We start from the raw sequence: 19,151 nt of genomic DNA, 5'->3' as shown, positions 1-19,151 counted from the left end.
AATAATTTGCACTTCTTACAGATGGATTAGGCATATGTAGAATCGAGTATGGACTGGTCATTGGTGTTGAAGATTTCAAGTCCAATAATTTAGTTTTACTTTCTCTCATGTGAATTTAGAGTATTTTCAAACTTTTAAATAATTATGATTCTGAAGTATGCTTGAAGTGGTGAATTTGAAAATGTATATGGGCTTGTAATGAATACCTAGGATTCTCTGCCTAAAACTGATGTGTGTTTCTGTTTCAGGCCAAAACTACATAAATTTTACACATATGCAATTTTAATGCAAGAGGCAAACATAACATTTTTCACTTTGCAAAAATTATGAATCCTTAATAGATACAGATTGAGATTTTCAAAGACACACAGGTTTTAAACCTGTGGCTTTTTAAAAAGAAAGAAGTGTGTGACTAAATATCCTGCACTAAAATTTTGTTAAAATACTCAGCATAGATTTTTTTCTCAAAATTTTTTTCATTTCCTCCTTATACTTTTCAAGTTCTAGGCCAATAGAAGACGTGATTCATGTTTTCACTTAGACTCCTTTAGACAAACTTACTCCCACTTACTACATTGTGTGAGTGAGAATGGAAGGAGTCAAAATTGGTGCAATTTACATACTGACAAGCAAGGAGGTGGTGTAAATTAAAGAAGGTGGCCTGCTTTAACGTACACTTTAATACTTCTTGATAATTGTTTTTCTTGCTTATATCTTTCTGTTTTTTCTGTATGAAAATTATTGAAACATTGGGTCTGAGTGCAAGGGTGTGAGCCACTTCACTGGTGCTGTGTACTGGAAGAGAAGTACAACTTCAGTAAGAAAGTGACACTGAGTTAGTCATCAGGAAAGAGCCTTAAGTTGGTGTGATCATAACAAGCAGCAGAAGAAACTAACTTAAAATGGGGTGTGCAGTGAAATCCTATCATCTTTGTCACTAACTTCAGTGGGGGCAGGATACTACCTGGGTACATTTGGATACGTGATTCTTTCTACTTATTTTTTTCCACAAATACTTTTGTGCTTGTACATCATAACTGTTTTATGTCGAAGAATTGAAAATTATTTCCTCGCAAGACAGACTTGTAGATTTTTCTGATTCCACTCCAGAATATATTTGTTGTGTTTAACTTTCTTGTGGTGATTAAGGGATGCAGTTAGTCCCATGACAGTGTTTGCATGTCATGAGATGAAACAAGCTAGTTATTCTGAAGTGTACATGGCAATTGCATATAATGTTTAGCTTTGAAATTTCCACAGGTCTTTTTCCAAAGTTTATTTTACCAAATCCACCTGCCTTCATCCCCCACCCCCACAAATAAACAAGCTCCATATTGCTTATGGTGTGTTTAAAGAAACAATGAATATGTAAAAGTATGATAAAATCAATAGCTTTTAAAAGTAAATGCAAGTCTCAGGTTCTGTACAAATGTCATATTTATCAGGCATAACCCCCAGGGTTATTGAAGACTGAATTTTTGTCACTAAAACTGTCATACTATGAGGTTATATAAAATGTTTTCAGAAGGTGTCTCTTAGTATGTGCTTTTTTATTTTATTATTTACTACTATAGTTGTTGTCTTGTAAAATTTTTCTCCTAAAAGCATCAAAATGACGCTGGTTGGGAACAAATATCCATTACTGTGCCCAAGACAGACTCCACTGGAGAAATGTTTTTCCAGATAGTTCATATTGTGGCTAACACATTTTTATTTTCTGCAGATTTTCTATAGAAAAAGGAATAGCTGGTCAAGTGGCAAGAACAGGAGAAGTCCTTAACATTCCTGATGCCTATGCAGATCCACGCTTTAACAGGTAGGATGTTATTCACAGGAGGCGAAGACAGCTCACCAAACCAGTTGTAAATTTACTTCTTAAATTTCATATTAGGATGCATTCATGAAGCTGTGATTCTCTAGTGAGGAGACAACCTATAGATATCTCTTTAAATGCTTTAGCCATCAGGGATATTTTTAAGATATAAAATAAGAAGTATTATTTTTATCAAATACAAATATAATGGAGAAAAATTTAGTTATTTTTCCTGTTACAGAACTTTGCCCAGTTAGGTAGACTGTTTCAGGTTTTCTTTATTAGCCTTCCTGCAATCTGATTAATTTCGGAGGAGAAAAAAAGTTCACTAACAAATAGCATGCCTAAGTACCTGAATGCATTCTTTAATTTTATAATTTTATAAGATGACTGTACATTTGAGGAACCGTTAATTCTTTATCTTGCAAAAGGAGATTAAGGGATTAAAAACTACTTTCTAAATATGACACAGTAGATGGAAATATTTGAGAGCTTTGACAGTGAACTTCTTGCGGGTACTAATTACATATACTTCAAAACTATTTAGTATATTGTACATCAACATTTCTGAGAATCAAGGACTAGATATTAATTAATAATATTAACTCTTTCCTTTTTTTTTTCCCTTTCTCTTTTCTGGCTCTCCAGAGAAGTAGACCTCTACACAGGCTACACAACCAGAAATATCCTGTGCATGCCTATTGTAAGCCGAGGAAGTGTAATAGGTGTTGTGCAGATGGTGAACAAAATAAGTGGAAGTGCCTTCTCTAAAACTGATGAGAACAACTTTAAAATGTTTGCAGTCTTTTGTGCTTTAGCCTTACACTGTGCTAATGTAAGTTTTATTTACAGTTTTGTAAGATGTTGGTTATAATGGGAAGACTTAGAATCCTACTTAAAGATTTTGATGTTCCAGATTATTAAAGTGATTCATAAGTCTGTTTTGTTGAATTAATGAGGAAACAGGAATCAAATTCTTTTCTGAATAATGATATTTTAAGAAGATGATAGGGATTAATTTGATGCTTTCTGAAATAATTGTACTCTGGATACATCGATTTCATGTAGCTAAACTGAGAGAGCAAACTCTGAAATGTGAATGATATCTGTCTGTCTTCTCTTTTCCATTAAAAACTATGATTCTTATTTACTTTTATAATTTCAGATCACATTTTACAAATTTAACTGGGGGATGGAGATGTTATGTATTCTCTCGATTCCATATGTTTAATATTCAAAGATATCAATTTATACATTTATATGCTGTGCTATGTACTCATAATTATCCATGCTTATAGAGTGGATAGCTATTTTTGTTTTCAAACTGTTCATCATCACAAAAATTACTACTCCCATAGGAAGCATAACCAATGTAATAATGATGACTATGTAAGTACAAAAATGCAATAAATGCAATAAAAATGCAATGCAGAAGAAATGTGTTGTATTCATGGGAGATAAGATACAATACAATGCCAGTTAAGCCTGGTGATTTACATTAAGACATTTTACCAACATCATGTTGGTATACTGGGGCAGCAAATTTCACTAACAATTACTTAAACTCATTCCACATGACTCAAGGCAAGTAGAAAGGCCTGCATATAAATGAAACTTGGGACTATTCAATCACTCAATTGTGTGTGAGTTCACTCTTTTTAGATGGTGAATGTTACCATTCAGGGCATGAGCATCCTCCAGAGGATTATCTTTACTAGTAAAATTGTTGTGTCCTCACTTGTTTACAAACCATGCCGTGTCTGCGATAGCTATCTGAACCTCTCGAAAATTAACTGCACTTATTTTTCACAGTTATTGTATAGTAATGTAGGTATAATAAACATCTCATGTACTTTTTATTGTGCATAAGTATCAGTTATTTCTACCAGTTAATAGCTGAATTCATGCAGTGGCACAAAACATGAACTGTGCCCCGTTAGCAGTTTTCTTTCTGGTAGCATATTGTAAGGGACTGAGCTCTGTTTCTAACTCATGAACTTTGATTCTTTTTCTTGGGAGAGCTCAGACACAGTGAAAAATCATCCGAGCCTTAGATGTTTGCTTGACTGAGTAGATGCAAACTGATGTAATAGAAAGCTCAGTTTTCAAGAAGTACTGAATTTCATATAATCTGGCACTTTTCTAATGTGGGAAGTTGAGCAGCCAAAATAACTAATGTTTGCAGATGTGTATTTTAAGAGTAAGTGCTTGAATACAAGAAAGAAATGTTTTTTCCTTTATTAAAATTTTACACTAATGAGTTACTTCCTTTTTTTCAGATGTACCACAGAATTCGCCATTCAGAGTGTATTTACCGTGTAACGATGGAGAAGCTATCCTACCACAGTGTTTGTACTGCAGAAGAGTGGCAAAACCTCATGCACTGTACACTGCCTCCACATATTTATAAAGAAATTGAACTGTAGGTATTTTTCTTATATAGCGACAGTTGCATCTTGTATCAGTCTGTGAAAAAGATAATTTTTGCTGGTTTTATTTTTTTCCGCTAGATGTAGTGGAGGGGTTTGTAGGAAGCACTTTTATTATTGAACTATCCCAAAATCATAGGTATTTATCTCCAGCTTTCTTATACTTAGTTATATTTAATGACCTGTGAACAAAATTTATCTTATCAAAGATGTAGAATAATACCTACTCAGAATGGTAGCATTTTTCTCAGGCACGGGTAGCTACAGTAGTTGCTTTAAGCATTGGTTTATATCTAAGGATTGTAGAGATGAGCTTGCTTTCTGCCAGTCCCAAGTCACCAACAGCTCAGATCCAGATAGGAGGCTGAGCTGGAACATCAGTAGCTAAGACCAGATGCATGATCTCATCCCCTTGTAAATGTTTTAGAATAAAAGATTGACCTAATTCCTGGAATTTTGGGGGTTTGTGTGTGTTTTGGTTTGGGGGGTGTGTGTGTGTGTTTGGGTTTTGCGGGTTTTTTTTTGGTATGTGTGTTTTGTGCATCTGCCTGTGTTTCTTGAAGGAGGGGAAAATGGATACAGATCTCAACTTCTGAAGATAATTCAGGGTTAGGAATCTCAGGTGCTAGAGTTTAGAGTTGCGGCCTCAATTTGGAGGAGGACTTCCCATCCAGCCTCTCAGGCTTTCTCTGAAGTAATTTGGTTACTTTCAGCTCCCAAGGGTCTGCTGTGTACTGAAGATGTAACTCTATCTGTATTTACCAGTCAGTCTCCATTCAGTGCTAACTCCAGGATTCATTTAATTTTTTTTTTTTGTCACTGTTTCTGTCCTAGGACAATAAATTCTAATGTAGTGACCAGGTGCCTAAAATCAAAACTCTGTGATACTGAGTCACAAAATCTAAGTTGTCTTTCTAAACCTAATCTCCAGAGCTCGCTCATTTCTGTCAGGTGCTGAGCATTGTAGCTGTGAGCAAGCAAAGCATGCAAGCATATAGTTAATAGGGGCTGCTTACAGTTAAAGTTCATTACATGCTGAAGTGATTGGCTTGAAAGCCAGAGTATTAGCAGTTTGCAGGATTACACCCTAATTTGCAATACAATTTCTTGTGCTCTGTTAGATGATATTATATAACCCACGCCTCAGCAAAAATGACTTTTACTTGCAAAGATGACAGGTTTCATTCTAAATTATATTAACATCCTTTAGTTTGAGCAATCTGAATACATTTAACCATTTTCCAAGCAATTCATCTACCTTCAGCTCTCCTGCACCTGCTGTGCTGTTCAGTGGGCCACGTACACACAAGCGTTTAGCTGGGTTCAATGGAAAGTAAATAGAAGACTTGCAGCACAGGAGGTGCAGGGAAAGGCGTTAATTAATAATCGAAGGACAAACAGTTCTGCTGAGTGGGTCGCTAATATGAGGCCTAGATGTCCTAATATCAGGAGAGGGGAGAAGTCTTTAGCTAACAAAACATAAAAAATACAGTATTAAATGTTTTGAAGTTTGGGCTTTATTTCTATTAGCCAGTAAAAGTTGTTTTTTTTTCTATATCAAAATTAGAGTGAGTCTCACCAAATTTGTGACAAATTATTGAAAAAAGCCAGTAAGTATATTATTAGAGATGCCATCTTTACAATTCCTGAGAGAAAAGTCTGCAGTATTTTAGGGGTGCTGATAAAGCTCTCATCATCCCTGTAGAACAAAGATTTTTGTATGTTACTTAAGCAATGGATTCTTAAATAAAGATTTATGTTTCTATTAACTAAACAAAACCAAAGGCTACCAAAGGCTAATGTGTGGACTTGATGATTCTGAGTCTTTTTTAACCTAAATGATTCTGTGTGATTCTATGAGCATAGTTCCATTGACCTTAGCAGAAATATATTAACTTACATTGCTGGAAAATGTAGCCTGTAAAGTCAGTTTTCTGTGTATATTCAGAAACAAGTCAATGCTGTTGGATATATATTACCTAGTCATTTTCACTTGCTTTTAGTAAGAATGAAAAAGTGTTTGTCCTTACTAAGATGAAACTTTCTTCTTAGATACCACTTTGATATCAGTCCGTATGAGGATGTCTGGCCAGCCATTTTTGTCTACATGGTTCACCAGTCCTGTGGGACAGCCTGGTATGAAGTATATGATTTATTGCTTTAATTCTGTTCATTTGGCCAAACTGGAAAAAAATTTTAACATTTACTTGGAAGAAGTGAAATCTTCTTTTCACAATGTCAATATGGAGCATCTCAAATTCTTTTATTCAAAACAATTCATGCATTTGGCATTTGACCGAAAGTTTCATTTAAACGGGATTATTTCTTCTGTGTCACTTGCTTTAAAAAACCCAGTTTTCTGTTTTGTTCACAAATTATGTTTTCAAATTGTCTATTAGATGCAGAGTTTCACTGTTTGGCAGGTTGAATGGATAACAATTTAAAGAAACCATGCTTCAAGTTTCAGGGATCAGGGAAGGTTATTCAATTGTGTTGCCGGAACTGGGTAGCTTGACTTATGTTCCAGAACTTTACAGATTAAACTCAGAGCATTGTGAGGTATCTACACTCCTCTGTCCTTGCCAAAGTATGAATAACTCTTGTAATCAATGAGTCATCCACAATGAGAATCAATCCTAGCAAGAAGAGTAAATCAAAAAGCATCTTTTTCTCCTCTATTGGTTATTTTTCCCATTCTTATTTCTTGTCTCTGACCAAATTAATTTCTTTCTAGCTTTGAACTTGAAAAGCTATGCCGATTTACTATGTCTGTAAAGAAGAATTATCGCCGTGTGCCCTACCACAACTGGAAGCATGCAGTTACAGTTGCACATTGCATGTATGCCATACTTCAGAACAACCAGGGGCTTTTCACTGATCTAGAGGTAGGTAAGATAATTGTATCAGTTGCTAGACCTGATCAGAGGTATCAGCTGTTGTAGAAGTACATTTTCTATGCTAGAGTTTTGCTGTCAGCTTGGGCAGAATGTATATAAAGGTCCCGGCAGAGGAATGTGTGTGAGTAGAAAGCCTGAGGAAGGAGAATTATTCAGATTGCTAATCCTAGAGTTTCCTTCATGGTTTTCAGGTCTGCCCACTGAAGAAACAGCAGCAGACTGGCTATAAGTCCATGTCCACATTTTGAGGTTCTGCCTGATCACTTACAATCACAGTCTTTATTTTAATTATTTAACTAACTGTCAGATCTATATGAGGGAAGGGAAACACCGTGGGTCTTGAACCCTGTGAGGTCTGGGAGATCCTGAATTGGAGAACAAGGGTAGCAGAGATTGTTGACATATGTGAGTAAAGGAGAAGAGTAGAAAGGATGGAAGGAAAACAGTTGTCCAAATGTGCTAATTCACTGATTAACTTTTATTATAGTACAGTTTTCCTTAGCAGGCAGGTACATATTTTGAAGATAAATGCATAGTGTTTAAAAAAAATCAGAAAAAAAATACTTCAAATAGATCACTAACTGGAAAAGTTATAAAATGGAAAGTTTAGAATGGTTAAATGTTAATATACACTATGAAGAACTATCACTTGGGGTTTTTTTCTGAATTATGGTAGGTACAACTGGGAGTGCTGTCTATTATTAATACTACCTGAAAGTTCTGACTGGGAGAACCTGTTTTCAGTTGTGTATAACTTAAAGCTGGCCATTTGGGCTGTAATTTTCCAAGCCCCATGACTTCCTCAAGTTGATTCATTTGGGGAAATTTCAGCCAAAATTATTTGGCTCTTTTAGGGAAACATGCTAGGAGAAATCAAGTTTTTGTTCATTGCATAAGAGTAGAATAAAATTTGGTGATCTTTTATTTGGAAAGGTCGAGTTTATTCTGCTGTAAAGCAGGGACTGGAAAATTTACACTAAAATAGGAAAGTGGCATTTGCCAGGCATATGCTGAAAGTTGGCAAAGCTATACAAGTCTGAAAAAATCAGTATTACTTTAACAACAAAAATCTGTGGATTGCAGCCTCAGGGAATGTTGAAAGGTCTGATAACGTTCAGTACTAAGCAAGTAGTAAGCCCCATCGTTTTGGAGATGCAGAGTAAGAAAGGCAGGGAGAGGAAACAAGGCAGCTGTTAAGAGAGATGGAAACAGTATTTGTTCCCTGCCAAACTCCAGCCAACCTTCACATGTTAGAATGCCTTATCCCAGCCTATGTTCCAGCCCTTTCCAGCAGTCTCCTTTCTTGAGACTAGAGAATAATATAGGAAACTGCTGAAGGAAAGTTTGGGGAACTAGGATGGGCTGGTCTCAGGTGAGGGATGATGGCATGAACCTCGATAAACTTAGAGATGGGAAGAGAAGTATGAAACACTATAAAGAGGACTCTGATCTAGAGACAAATAGATCCAGCAGTTGGCAGTGGTCAAAGATTTGAGATCCAAGCAGGGAGAATGGGTACAAGGTCAAGGGCACTGGGATTAAGCATTATATAATCCTGAAGGACTGAGACAAGAATGACTTACTGGGATGAGGAGACTGGGACAAGTTAGACAAAGAGAACCATCTGGTACAAGGGACAGACTGATAATTGTAAGACTGGGAAAAACACGGGTTGTAAAGGATGCAGCAGGAGAATTAGACTTGTGGGGGAAGGACAGAAGAGCTTATGCCCTCTAGATCTAACATGTAGCACAAAGGATTCTGAGAGTCACTGTTCTTCTGCTGTTGGAGACTTTTTCAAGTCTATTGCTTAAATGTCTTGCACCTCCTGATAGTAGTAAAAAGGGGATACCAGCTTACTACAGCTGTTACAGCATGACTTCAAGTAATACAGGTGTGTGTTATGTTCCTAAGGGTTCCATGTCTGCTGAGGATCTGTGTGTACATGTGCTGCTGCATCATCTGTTCTATTTGCTCTTTAAAAATGCACTTCACAAGATGCAATACTGAACAGACGTCACTAAAAAGAAAAGTGAAGGATTTAAAATAGAAGTGAAGGTCTCAAAATCAGAAATACAGTTGGGATTGCTACAACCTTAATTCTGCACGTTGTATATTTATGATAAAATCTTTAGTTACATCGTTTGCTGTTTTCCCACAGAATCATGTGCCTCAGTACAGTATACAGATTTGGAAGTTGCTCACTTAATAGATGGTTAATCAGTAGTCTTTTTCTGCTTCATTTTATAGCCTTATCCTTGTTTACTGAATGCTTATCAGAACCAACTATAAAACAGAGCTGTTAAGTCTATAAAGACATTTTCATGATACTCCAGGCTGACAGTAACTGCTTCACAAATATTAATGAATGTGTTTTCAAAACACACCTTCTGTGTGAGCACCTTTTGCAAGTGTTCATGTGTTTCGTGTGTTGAAAGAGAGATTTCAGGGACTCCATTGCTTTAGGATATTAAGCAGTTGCCTTTTGTCCAATGGTTCTATGGCTCATATTAGTGACTTCCTAGGGAAAGTTTCACCTAGTAGACTTTGTTAGTGTCTTCAAGGAGCATTGCAGAGGCAGGTCTAGCATCAGACTTTGGTGCAGTTGCCTTGACCAGAAGATCATACATCTTATGTATTTCCTCCAATAACTGCACTTTTTATTTTTTTAATAAACATGGTAAGGATTCAGTGGATGACCAGACTTATCTGTTTAAAACTCAGATTTCTTCCTGAAGCAGAATTCCTCCAATAGTTTGTGATTGTGCAACAATGGTTTTTAAATTCATAATTTATAAAAGGTTTGAATTACAATTGGACTGAGAAATTTAATTTGCACATCCTCACTTTTGTGTTTCTTTCAATTTTAAGGCTGTTTCTCCATATGCTTTTTGAAGGCCGGGCAAGCATAGTGCAGCTTTTACAGTATTTTGGGAAGAGAGTGACATCTAGGGGCAGGAAACACATCTTACTTTTCGTGTTTCTCTCTCTCTCTTTTTTTTTTTTTTTTTTTTTTTTTTTTTAATAGCGAAAAGGTCTTTTAGTTGCATGCCTGTGTCATGACCTGGATCACAGAGGTTACAGCAACAGCTATCTTCAGAAGTTTGATCACCCCTTAGCTGCTCTCTATTCCACATCAACAATGGAACAGCACCACTTCTCGCAGACTGTGTCCATCCTGCAGGTAGGATTATTGAAATTGTATCTTCTGTGCAGTAGAGTCCAGTGGTGGAAATAGGAGTCACATCATTACCCAGTAGATTTTCTGAAGCATGCTTCATTTAATTTCTGGATTGTAGTGCTCGTTTAGAAGAGTGGAAGATTTATTACAGCAAGCCAGGTTCCACAATTAGCAACCCAAGCATTCAGTAATAGTGCAAAACATAGCTTTCCCAAAATCTTGGTGTTATAAAAAATATTGTGTATTTGAAGGTCTTTGCTTATGGCCTTCCTTTGGAGCTTTTAGCCTCTGGGTCAATGAGTGTTTTTCCTGTGACCATATGGAATATGGAATGAAAAATCAGTTTCTCACTTACTTAGATATTTCCAGTGTAATGTGCTTCAACAAAGTCTTCAACCATTCTGGAATTCTGAAAAAAAACCTCAAGTACTGGCAAAAGTTTGCATGAGAATCTCGAAAACCTGCTGTAATAAATTCTGTGAACATTAAATGTGTGGCATGAAGAAGGAAATGTTAATTTTGCACGCATGAAAAGTTTAAACTTATTATGTTATCATGTGCTTTTTTGTTATTCAGCAATTTGAAATAAAAAACCTAAATAAGGTAATATTCTGTGAAAGAGAGTTCCTAATGTGAGATAATGTGTCTGTATGTTTAATGAATAGAAAAGTACAAGCAAACATGCAGACACATTTTGGGAAATCCAGGTGTGCTACTAACACACAGATATTTTCTCATCAGGGAAAATTTTTTTCATGCTCAATTAGAGGAGTGAGAACTCTCACCTATGAAACCACTGCCAGTCCATAACATACTTGTGCTCACTGATTTTAGTTTATCATGCACATGCTCAATGCACAGCCTTACCATGCTACTGTGCCACTAATTCATTGTTAACTTTTCTTTCTTTCTGGTCTTTCAGGGGGAAGATATTTATTTTCTTAAATACCTAATCACCTTTTAGGAAAAATACATATTCTGTATTGTATTCAGAAGCACATCATGTGATTATGGTTTTAGGTATCCTATACATTTCATCAGGGAATGGAAGCTTTATCTCTGAATGCTCCTCCATGTGTAATTGAGGAGTGTGTAATTGAATCCTTCAGTGGTGGTATGGCATTAGAGTTTTAGTATTTAGTCTTGATGTGAGTTTGTGCACAGTGAGAAAGTTCCTCAGTCATTAACTGTCCCACTATGGCTACGTGAAGCAGACTTAAGTCATTCTTCAAAAACCATTTTACATTTTTCCTGCAGAAATGTAATCGGTGAAAGTCCCATTTGCCAAGAAGGCAGGGGAACCCTGTTGCTTCCCTTCTACCTCCTAGCCTTGGCTGTCAGTGTGAGTGAAGAAGGGGAGATAGCTGGTCAGGAGTGTAGAGTGGATTCAGACACTGGCTACCCAAACGCCTGCGGGTGGTGATTAGCAGCAAAGGCAGATTAGAACAGCCTTTTGGACTTGCTGGTTTTCATTTGAATCAAAAAGCCTTACTGAATTCCTGGACTGTTACAAAAAAAGGCCAACCAACTCACCAAACCCTTTAGGGTTTATCTCAATAAGTTTTAATTTTATGTTAGTAAACCGTAGTACTTTTCAGTGTTTGCAACTTTATAGCTGCTTTGCTCATCCACCTGCAGTTCTAGTGTACACCATACTTACAAATACAGAGGATTCTATTCACTAGCTTTAGGTCAGCAGGGAAAGAATAAAATCTTAGCAGCTGTACTTTGTTATGTACCACTCAAAAGCCTAAGTGACATGCTCAGAAATGGCAGCTTCTGTCAGTGCTTAACAGAATCTTTTCTAGTAGTATGAACAGAAGCTGTCACAGTGGTCTTTCTGATAGTGCAGCTTCTAAAGCCTAAACAATAGAATCTAGAATAATTTTAATATTAGGACAAATAGGCTGCTCTCATGCATTAGGCAGCAAGATTGGGAGGGATCCCCAAAACTCTAAATCATGAAAACTGGTAGTAGTCATTTCCTGCTCCCAAAGTGTTGATGATGGGTTAAAATGTTCTGAACTTTTTTTTTTTTAAACATCATGTTCTGTGATTTAGGAGTCTGTCAAAGGAGCATTGAGACATAGACAGATTGTATTTTCTATTCATTATTCACAATAAGTCTACTTGTCCAAGTGAAAATGTTAGAAAATGGTGTTTACGTTCCGGATGGTGAGAGAAACCAATCGTATTTGTACCATGGAGGATCTATTTTGAACAAATTATGTAAATGCTTGACAAAAGTCGGGGAAACTTTTCATGAGCTTCAGCCCAGATGCCAATTAAATGTCAAAACACATCTGCATTTGATATATTTTAATAATATTTTCTATTTGTGAATGTGCACACCTTGACATGGCTGGCTCATTCTTTCTTATTTTTCTCTGATCCCTCTCCACAGCTGGAAGACTTCTGACAGGTTGTTTTCCAAATCTTAGACATAGTGAATCATGTTGACTTTTCAGAATGTGATATAGTTTCATGAGTGATCACAGTATATGGATATTGTCAGTTAAATGAGCAATAATACATAGTGGAAATTGAAAAGAGATAACAGTGGCATGTTGCCAGAACCTCCATAGTGAAAACCACTGTCTTTAGCTCATGAGTCAGTCAACTCATGGTTGAACAAAGCAGCTTTTCCCCTAAATGTTCATATACATTAAAACACTGTAATTAACTTTATTTCTATAGAGAAAATTGCATGAGTAAATGCAGCAATTTCAGGCACATTTCATTTGGAACACTATGAAAACAAAATTATTTTGGTACTTTAACTTGGATATGTCCTTGTCCATATCATGTGTTTTGCAAAATTGTACTTCAGAGTGAATCAGACACTCAGTTTACTGACTTGGCGATGTAGTACTCTGGATCAGGATTGAATCACAAGTTCCCAAGCTAATACTGTCTGGCAGTGCTGTGTCTATAGTGTTTATAAATCAGAGAAGAAAAAGCTACCATTTTTCTCTATTAATACCTTTAGGCTTCAGAAGGAACAGTCCCAAAACCAAATCAGTGGCTTAGTCATAGGTTTCTTGACAGTATTTAAAAGGAAAGATAAAAATGGGAATTTCAGACTGTCAGCATTTGAATTTGCAACAGAAATTGTCATTGGTCTGTAAACCATTGTAATCTGTCTTGTGAAGTAAAGACTGAAGTCATCTCAGAATTAGAGCTTGTGCTTTTTATTGGTTTTTTACTTTTTCATAGCTGGAAGGGCACAATGTCTTCTCCAATCTGAGTTCCAGTGAATATGAGCAAGTACTTGAGATCATCCGGAAAGCCATCATTGCCACAGACCTCGCCCTGTATTTTGGAAATAGAAAACAGCTTGAAGAGCTGCATCAGACAGGAGCATTAAACCTTAAGAACCAAGCACACAGGTAAAGCAGCAAGCCAGTATTAGTTCACTATGGCAGTAGTCATAGAAAGAAAAACCTTATTTTTTGAAAAGCATTTCTGTGTACACAGTAATTATCTTCTATATTAGATTTCTAAGACCAGCTGTATGTAAAACTCCAAGTATGTAACAGGAGTTTCCAGTATTTTATATTTGCATGCCACTGCCTTTGGTTGTCATCTGCGCAGTTCAGTGAGAGATCACCTGCAGAGGAAACTTAGTGCACAGTCAGTTAGGTGGTGGGGGAAAAAAGGAATAGTGCAATAATTACTTAGTTTTATTTTTATCTCAGTATTTTTATTATTCTGTCAACATGCTTCTTTTGGAAAGAATTCTGGTCAGATCTCGACCTTTGTGAATTAAGAGAGCTCTAAGTTTTAAAAATATACAAGTGCATATATTCATATTCATAAATACATGACTCTGTCTAACCAAAACATAATGCACCCTGGATTAGAGATGTGTCTAGTAACAGGCTTCATTGAAGTGCTCATGCAGCCCTTCAGAGGTTCTTTAATGGAAGGTGGATCCTGTCATTAGTCTAATGCAGGGAAAAATTAGAGAGGTGATACGGGAAAATACTGAGTCATGATTCTGATTTATTTTCAAAAGGGACTTTGGTACTTGGGTCGTCTTTCTGAGGAGTTTTACAGGTTTTTGTCAGTAGTTTTGAATAAATTATTACAGCACTGTAGGAAGGACAGTTTTTAAAAACTTATTTCCCAGTATGGAACTGAAGCTTATCAGACCTGAATAAAGCTCAACATCTTAAAAAGACAAAGATATTCTAGCTCCTGATAATCTCAGAATGAAATTTACCAGAAACCTTGAATGTAGGGTTTATAAAATTTAGATAGGATCACAACTATTTAGTTTGTGGTTGAATATTCTATTGCGTTTATATTTTGTTTTCTTACCTGCCCTGAGAGCATTTTCAGTGTAAAGCCACATGTCTGAAGATATGACATCAGTTTGTAATGTGGCTAAAGAATCCAAGACTTCTAGTTGGTATCTGTACATACAAAGGAATGCCAAATTTGGCCCTTACGTGGCTGATGAATCCTCTTTCTTAACTCAGGGGAATTGCACTTTGCCATTTATCTATTGATTATATTGTCCATTTTTGTATTTTCCCTGATATTTTTGTCTTCTGGCACAGTTTTAATGACTGCATCACACTGGCATGCAAGTTAGAAAGTTGTGTGCTTTTTTCATGTAACAGGCATTATTAACAAATGTGCAGGTGTCCTTAAGTGTCACCTTCTCCATTGGGTGGAAAACACATGATTTCATTAATTTGCCTGTTATCTTTCTAAAACTTAGATTCATAAACCATACATTTGAGTAGTAGATGAGTGCTATAAAGGTGTTTAAATAAGATTTTTTTTGTGTGTGCCTTATTCTAATAAAGATTATAATCCTCCTGTTCAGTTATTATGTGACCAGGCTTGTTAGTGTGCAGGACAGTTACGTGTAGGATTCTTGTTCTGTCAGCGTTAGAATTCATTCCAACAAAGCAATGACAGACTACCTTGAGAAAGATTCAAAAGTAGTTTTTCCTCTTTTTGGAGCATGTGTTCCTCTCTCTTTGAAGAACAGAAATACAGCCACAGGATATGCCATCTTTCTTTTTATAGACTGTACTGTATTTTCAGAAAATTAAGGAGGGGCACATAAGTGTTTTAACATGCAGGCATTCTTGTGTAGTTTTCTATGAATGTGACTGTACAGAGAATACTTAGTGAACTCTGGTTGCAGTCAGTGCTACCAGGGGAATACTACAGGGAATATAATACACAATTTGTGTGATGCCTTACCAATGAATCGTAAACAAGTAAGGAAGAAACAAGCAAGGTGGGAGAAATTTTGTAGTATATTTACTGCTGATTGAGCCGAGGAAGGGCAGATAAAAACTTTGTAGTGCAATCATTAATTCTACAATTTAATGTAATTTTATTTTAGAGATAGAGTGATTGGTCTGATGATGACAGCTTGTGATTTGTGTTCTGTAACAAAGTTGTGGCCAGTTACCAGACTGACAGCTAATGATATATATGCGGAGTTCTGGGCTGAGGTATGTGCATTTCTTTTGTTTACTCTCTTTTCTTTATAAATGTAAGTATCCAGGAAGGAAAAAACAACCATAAGTATTTTTCAATCGATATCTTAACATGCTTGTTTTAAAGACTGTTCATTGGTGCATGCATGTGTTTTGTTGTTTAATCCAAAGCTATTTAAAGACCTAAGTTAGTTTCCTTATTTTCAGGCAGTGTTTTTTCTCTCTGTTAAAGATGAATTTAGAAAGTATGTCCTAACATAAAGTGACCAAGCAACAGAATACAGAATAAAATCTGTAAGTTTTGTGAAGGTTGTATTTGTATTCTAGAAAACCAAAATATGAAACCAGCTTCCAGGTCAGCTGCCTTGAAACACACTTATAAAGCTGTAGTATGAGTCCAGGAAATGCTAAAGCAAATATGACAAACCTTAAAATTGTTCTGATCCATCCCATATTTGAATCTTCTTTGTGAGCCAACTCAACAACTAGGTCTCAGAGAGAGATGATTTTTAACTGAAAGTTACTCCACAGATAAGGTGTACTGAGAATTGAAACAAGGCATTGAGCCAGGCTAATGTAATCACGTCCATAAATAAAGATGCAATCTCTCATGTGTCTTATGCTGAGTAAATGTTCTAACGGTTTAATTCTTAAAGTGCAAGTGACTACTTGAGGGATAAGGAATAAATTCTGAAGGTGCTGCGTAGAGTTGAATTATGCAGTTTTAGAAGATATGCTGTATTTTCAGAACTGCTGTTACACATGTGTATCATAAAGTGTTGTTCTTTTCTGTTATGTGCCCCGTGGGAGTCTGCAGAATTCAGTGGGCTTATTTCTGTTTTACACAGGTGTAAAATGGAAATCAGACCCACAGAGTTGATGTAGCATGCATATAGTGTGGAGATTGTTGTCCTGCCTGTTGCATGTTCATTATGAAATTCAAGATGTGCATGACTTGTGGGTGTTCTTTATATTTACATGTTCTCATTCTCTTAATTATGAACAGCTCAGACTGCAATAAAATATTTGAAAAATGCAGTGTATAAGGTCAAAGATCTAGTTCAGTACTCACTTTCTAAAATGTCAGCACTGGAAAGTGTTCTTATGAGTGACATAATGGAGGTATAATGTTGATGTGCCTCACTGATTATATACTCCTTTGCTTACAAGCAAAGAGACTTTTTAATGCAAATCTTGTGAACTCCGTGGAGAAGGAAGGATCAAACTGATTTTTCCAACTCAAAAATAGTGAAGATGGAATTATGGACATAATTGAGCCTGCCCAGACTTTAACCTGTTTTGTAATCCAAGAATGAGTTAATAAAGGTAGATCTTGTTATATTGCTACTTCATGGAGCAGAACTAAATTAGAAGTTATTGCCAGAAATTGAATTCTGTAACTGGTGTTTTACTGAATCCTCATTAAGAAGAGGTCAATTGATACATGGCAGAAATTGGGTATGTTGTGATCCAGTCAGGATGGCTGACAAATCCAGACACAGGTCTAAACCCTTCTAGAAATTGGAAAACTGGAGGCAGATATAGAGAAAATCCTGAGAAAGCTAAACCAATAGAAATTTTAGATTGTGTTTCACTGAACAAACTGATACTTAATTGGGAAAAAATGTTAACTCTTGAATGGTTATGTTACAGTTCTAAAGGTAGGATAGAATGTTGCTTCTAATTAGTAATTGGGTTCATATCTTAATAAGTTGAATGATTTAATCAGAACATTTTTATAGTATTTCTTCTTTGTGTAATCATTAACTAAAACAATAACTGCAGAAGAGGTTGCAGCAATTTTGTGGTATGCCACACTGATTGTTTTTCATTGAAGGAAGCCCAATATAGCTAATGTTTTCAGCTAAGATTTACCTTGATATCACTTCAGCATGAAGCTCTCCCACAGTGCTACAACTCAAGCAAATTAATACATTTGCTGATCAATTATATAGGATTACAAGACTGTATAAGATTTGTCTGCTGTGATTTTTTTGGGGGGGAGATATGAGACACTAGGTAGTTGTTAAACCCTTTCTGCAGTATTTTTAAGAGACTTATTATAAGCCACTTATAGCCATACTTGCAGTATGGCTATAAACTTCTTTGCTTAAAATTTCAACTTTACCTATCTGATCATGATCACAACTATGAGGATAAAAGCAGCATTTTTTACAACAGTGTATCATATGTGTTCACACATACTTGAACGCAAGAAACCACTTGTGTTTCTAGTGCATGCATTCCATCTAGACGTAATACTGATCAACCAGTGGCACAGGTTGCCCAGAGAAGTTGTGGAGTCTTGATCACTGGAGATATTCAAAACCTGACTGGACCACCTGGATCACCTGTTCTAGCTGATCCTGCTGGCATAGGTGTGTGGGATGGATTGAATTGTGCCAAGAGGTCCCTTCCAACCCAAACCATTCTGTGACTCTCTTATCTTTTTCTTGCAAGGTGAAATGGTGAACATAAATCTGAGCTTTGTTCAGTTTTGGCATAATCAGTCAGAGGCTGGACAGCTTCCTCAAAGCTCTGACTTTGAATGTCTCTCAAGCGCTTGATGTTATGTTAATCGAAATGCTTAAAATCATATGATACTAAATGATTTAGCGTTGAGGTTCTTATCACTGAGACTATGGTAGCTGCAGACAGTCCTGGATCAATCAATTGTAGTAGTTGAAGCAAATGGAAAAAAATTAAATATTATTTACTGGGGGCACATAAAACCAAAATTTGCTTACAGTTCCTAAATAACAATCCACTGAATTTCTCTGCTTGGAATTATTACAGGCATCTTTTTTTTTTATTAGCTGAGGAAAGAGGCCTTTCCTTTTGTTTCTTTCATCAGTAAAATGTCTAAAAGAGACTAGATTTGATGATTCTAGCCTCTCTAACTACTTGGAGAAAGAAATATGTGATATGAGAGAATATTACAGACACCGATTCAAAAATAGCTTCCTGGTTACATCTCTTTTTTGTTAATTGACCAGGATCCATAGTTAATAGGTGATGAGGCCACATATGCAAGAGGGAATTGACTTCCAGAAGCCTCCATCCACTCAGTTAGTTGCAAGGCAGTCAAGCAGAAAGATGCTCTGCTCAGACCAGAATCAATTTGTTTTATTGCAAACTTCTCCTTGAGTAAAAGTTCCAAAATCCTCCTTTGAAAGGGCATGTTGGCACTTGAAATGTAGCTTGATAAAATCTTATGAGAAAGGTATAATAAATTGTCTTCTGGAGATGCCTTCACTAACTGTAGCAGAAAAATAGAACGCAGATTTAGGGAACGTCCCAAGCTTTCAGATAGCTAAACCTCTGTGAGCTGAATCTCACATTAAGGGACACAAACAAGCAAATATT

The 19,151-nt window shown here is 36.2% G+C and overlaps 1 protein-coding gene across 3 annotated transcripts in view; it reads left to right on the top strand.

Moving 5' to 3' along the window:
• Positions 1 to 19,151, top strand: part of PDE10A (phosphodiesterase 10A) — a 382,017-nt gene that overhangs the window by 351,565 nt on the left and 11,301 nt on the right. For all 3 annotated transcript variants that reach the window (XM_074863004.1, XM_074863003.1, XM_074863002.1), the window contains exons 12-19: positions 1,724 to 1,816; positions 2,462 to 2,648; positions 4,093 to 4,235; positions 6,295 to 6,378; positions 6,977 to 7,127; positions 10,168 to 10,323; positions 13,537 to 13,709; positions 15,689 to 15,800. In XM_074863004.1, coding sequence (XP_074719105.1) covers positions 1,724 to 1,816; positions 2,462 to 2,648; positions 4,093 to 4,235; positions 6,295 to 6,378; positions 6,977 to 7,127; positions 10,168 to 10,323; positions 13,537 to 13,709; positions 15,689 to 15,800 — 1,099 coding nt within the window. The remainder of the gene's footprint in view (positions 1 to 1,723; positions 1,817 to 2,461; positions 2,649 to 4,092; positions 4,236 to 6,294; positions 6,379 to 6,976; positions 7,128 to 10,167; positions 10,324 to 13,536; positions 13,710 to 15,688; positions 15,801 to 19,151) is intronic.

Source organism: Strix uralensis, chromosome 3 (assembly GCF_047716275.1).
Source record: "Strix uralensis isolate ZFMK-TIS-50842 chromosome 3, bStrUra1, whole genome shotgun sequence".
In the NCBI taxonomy this organism is placed as follows: Eukaryota; Metazoa; Chordata; class Aves; order Strigiformes; family Strigidae; genus Strix; species Strix uralensis.
This window is presented reverse-complemented; position numbering and strand designations above follow the sequence as displayed.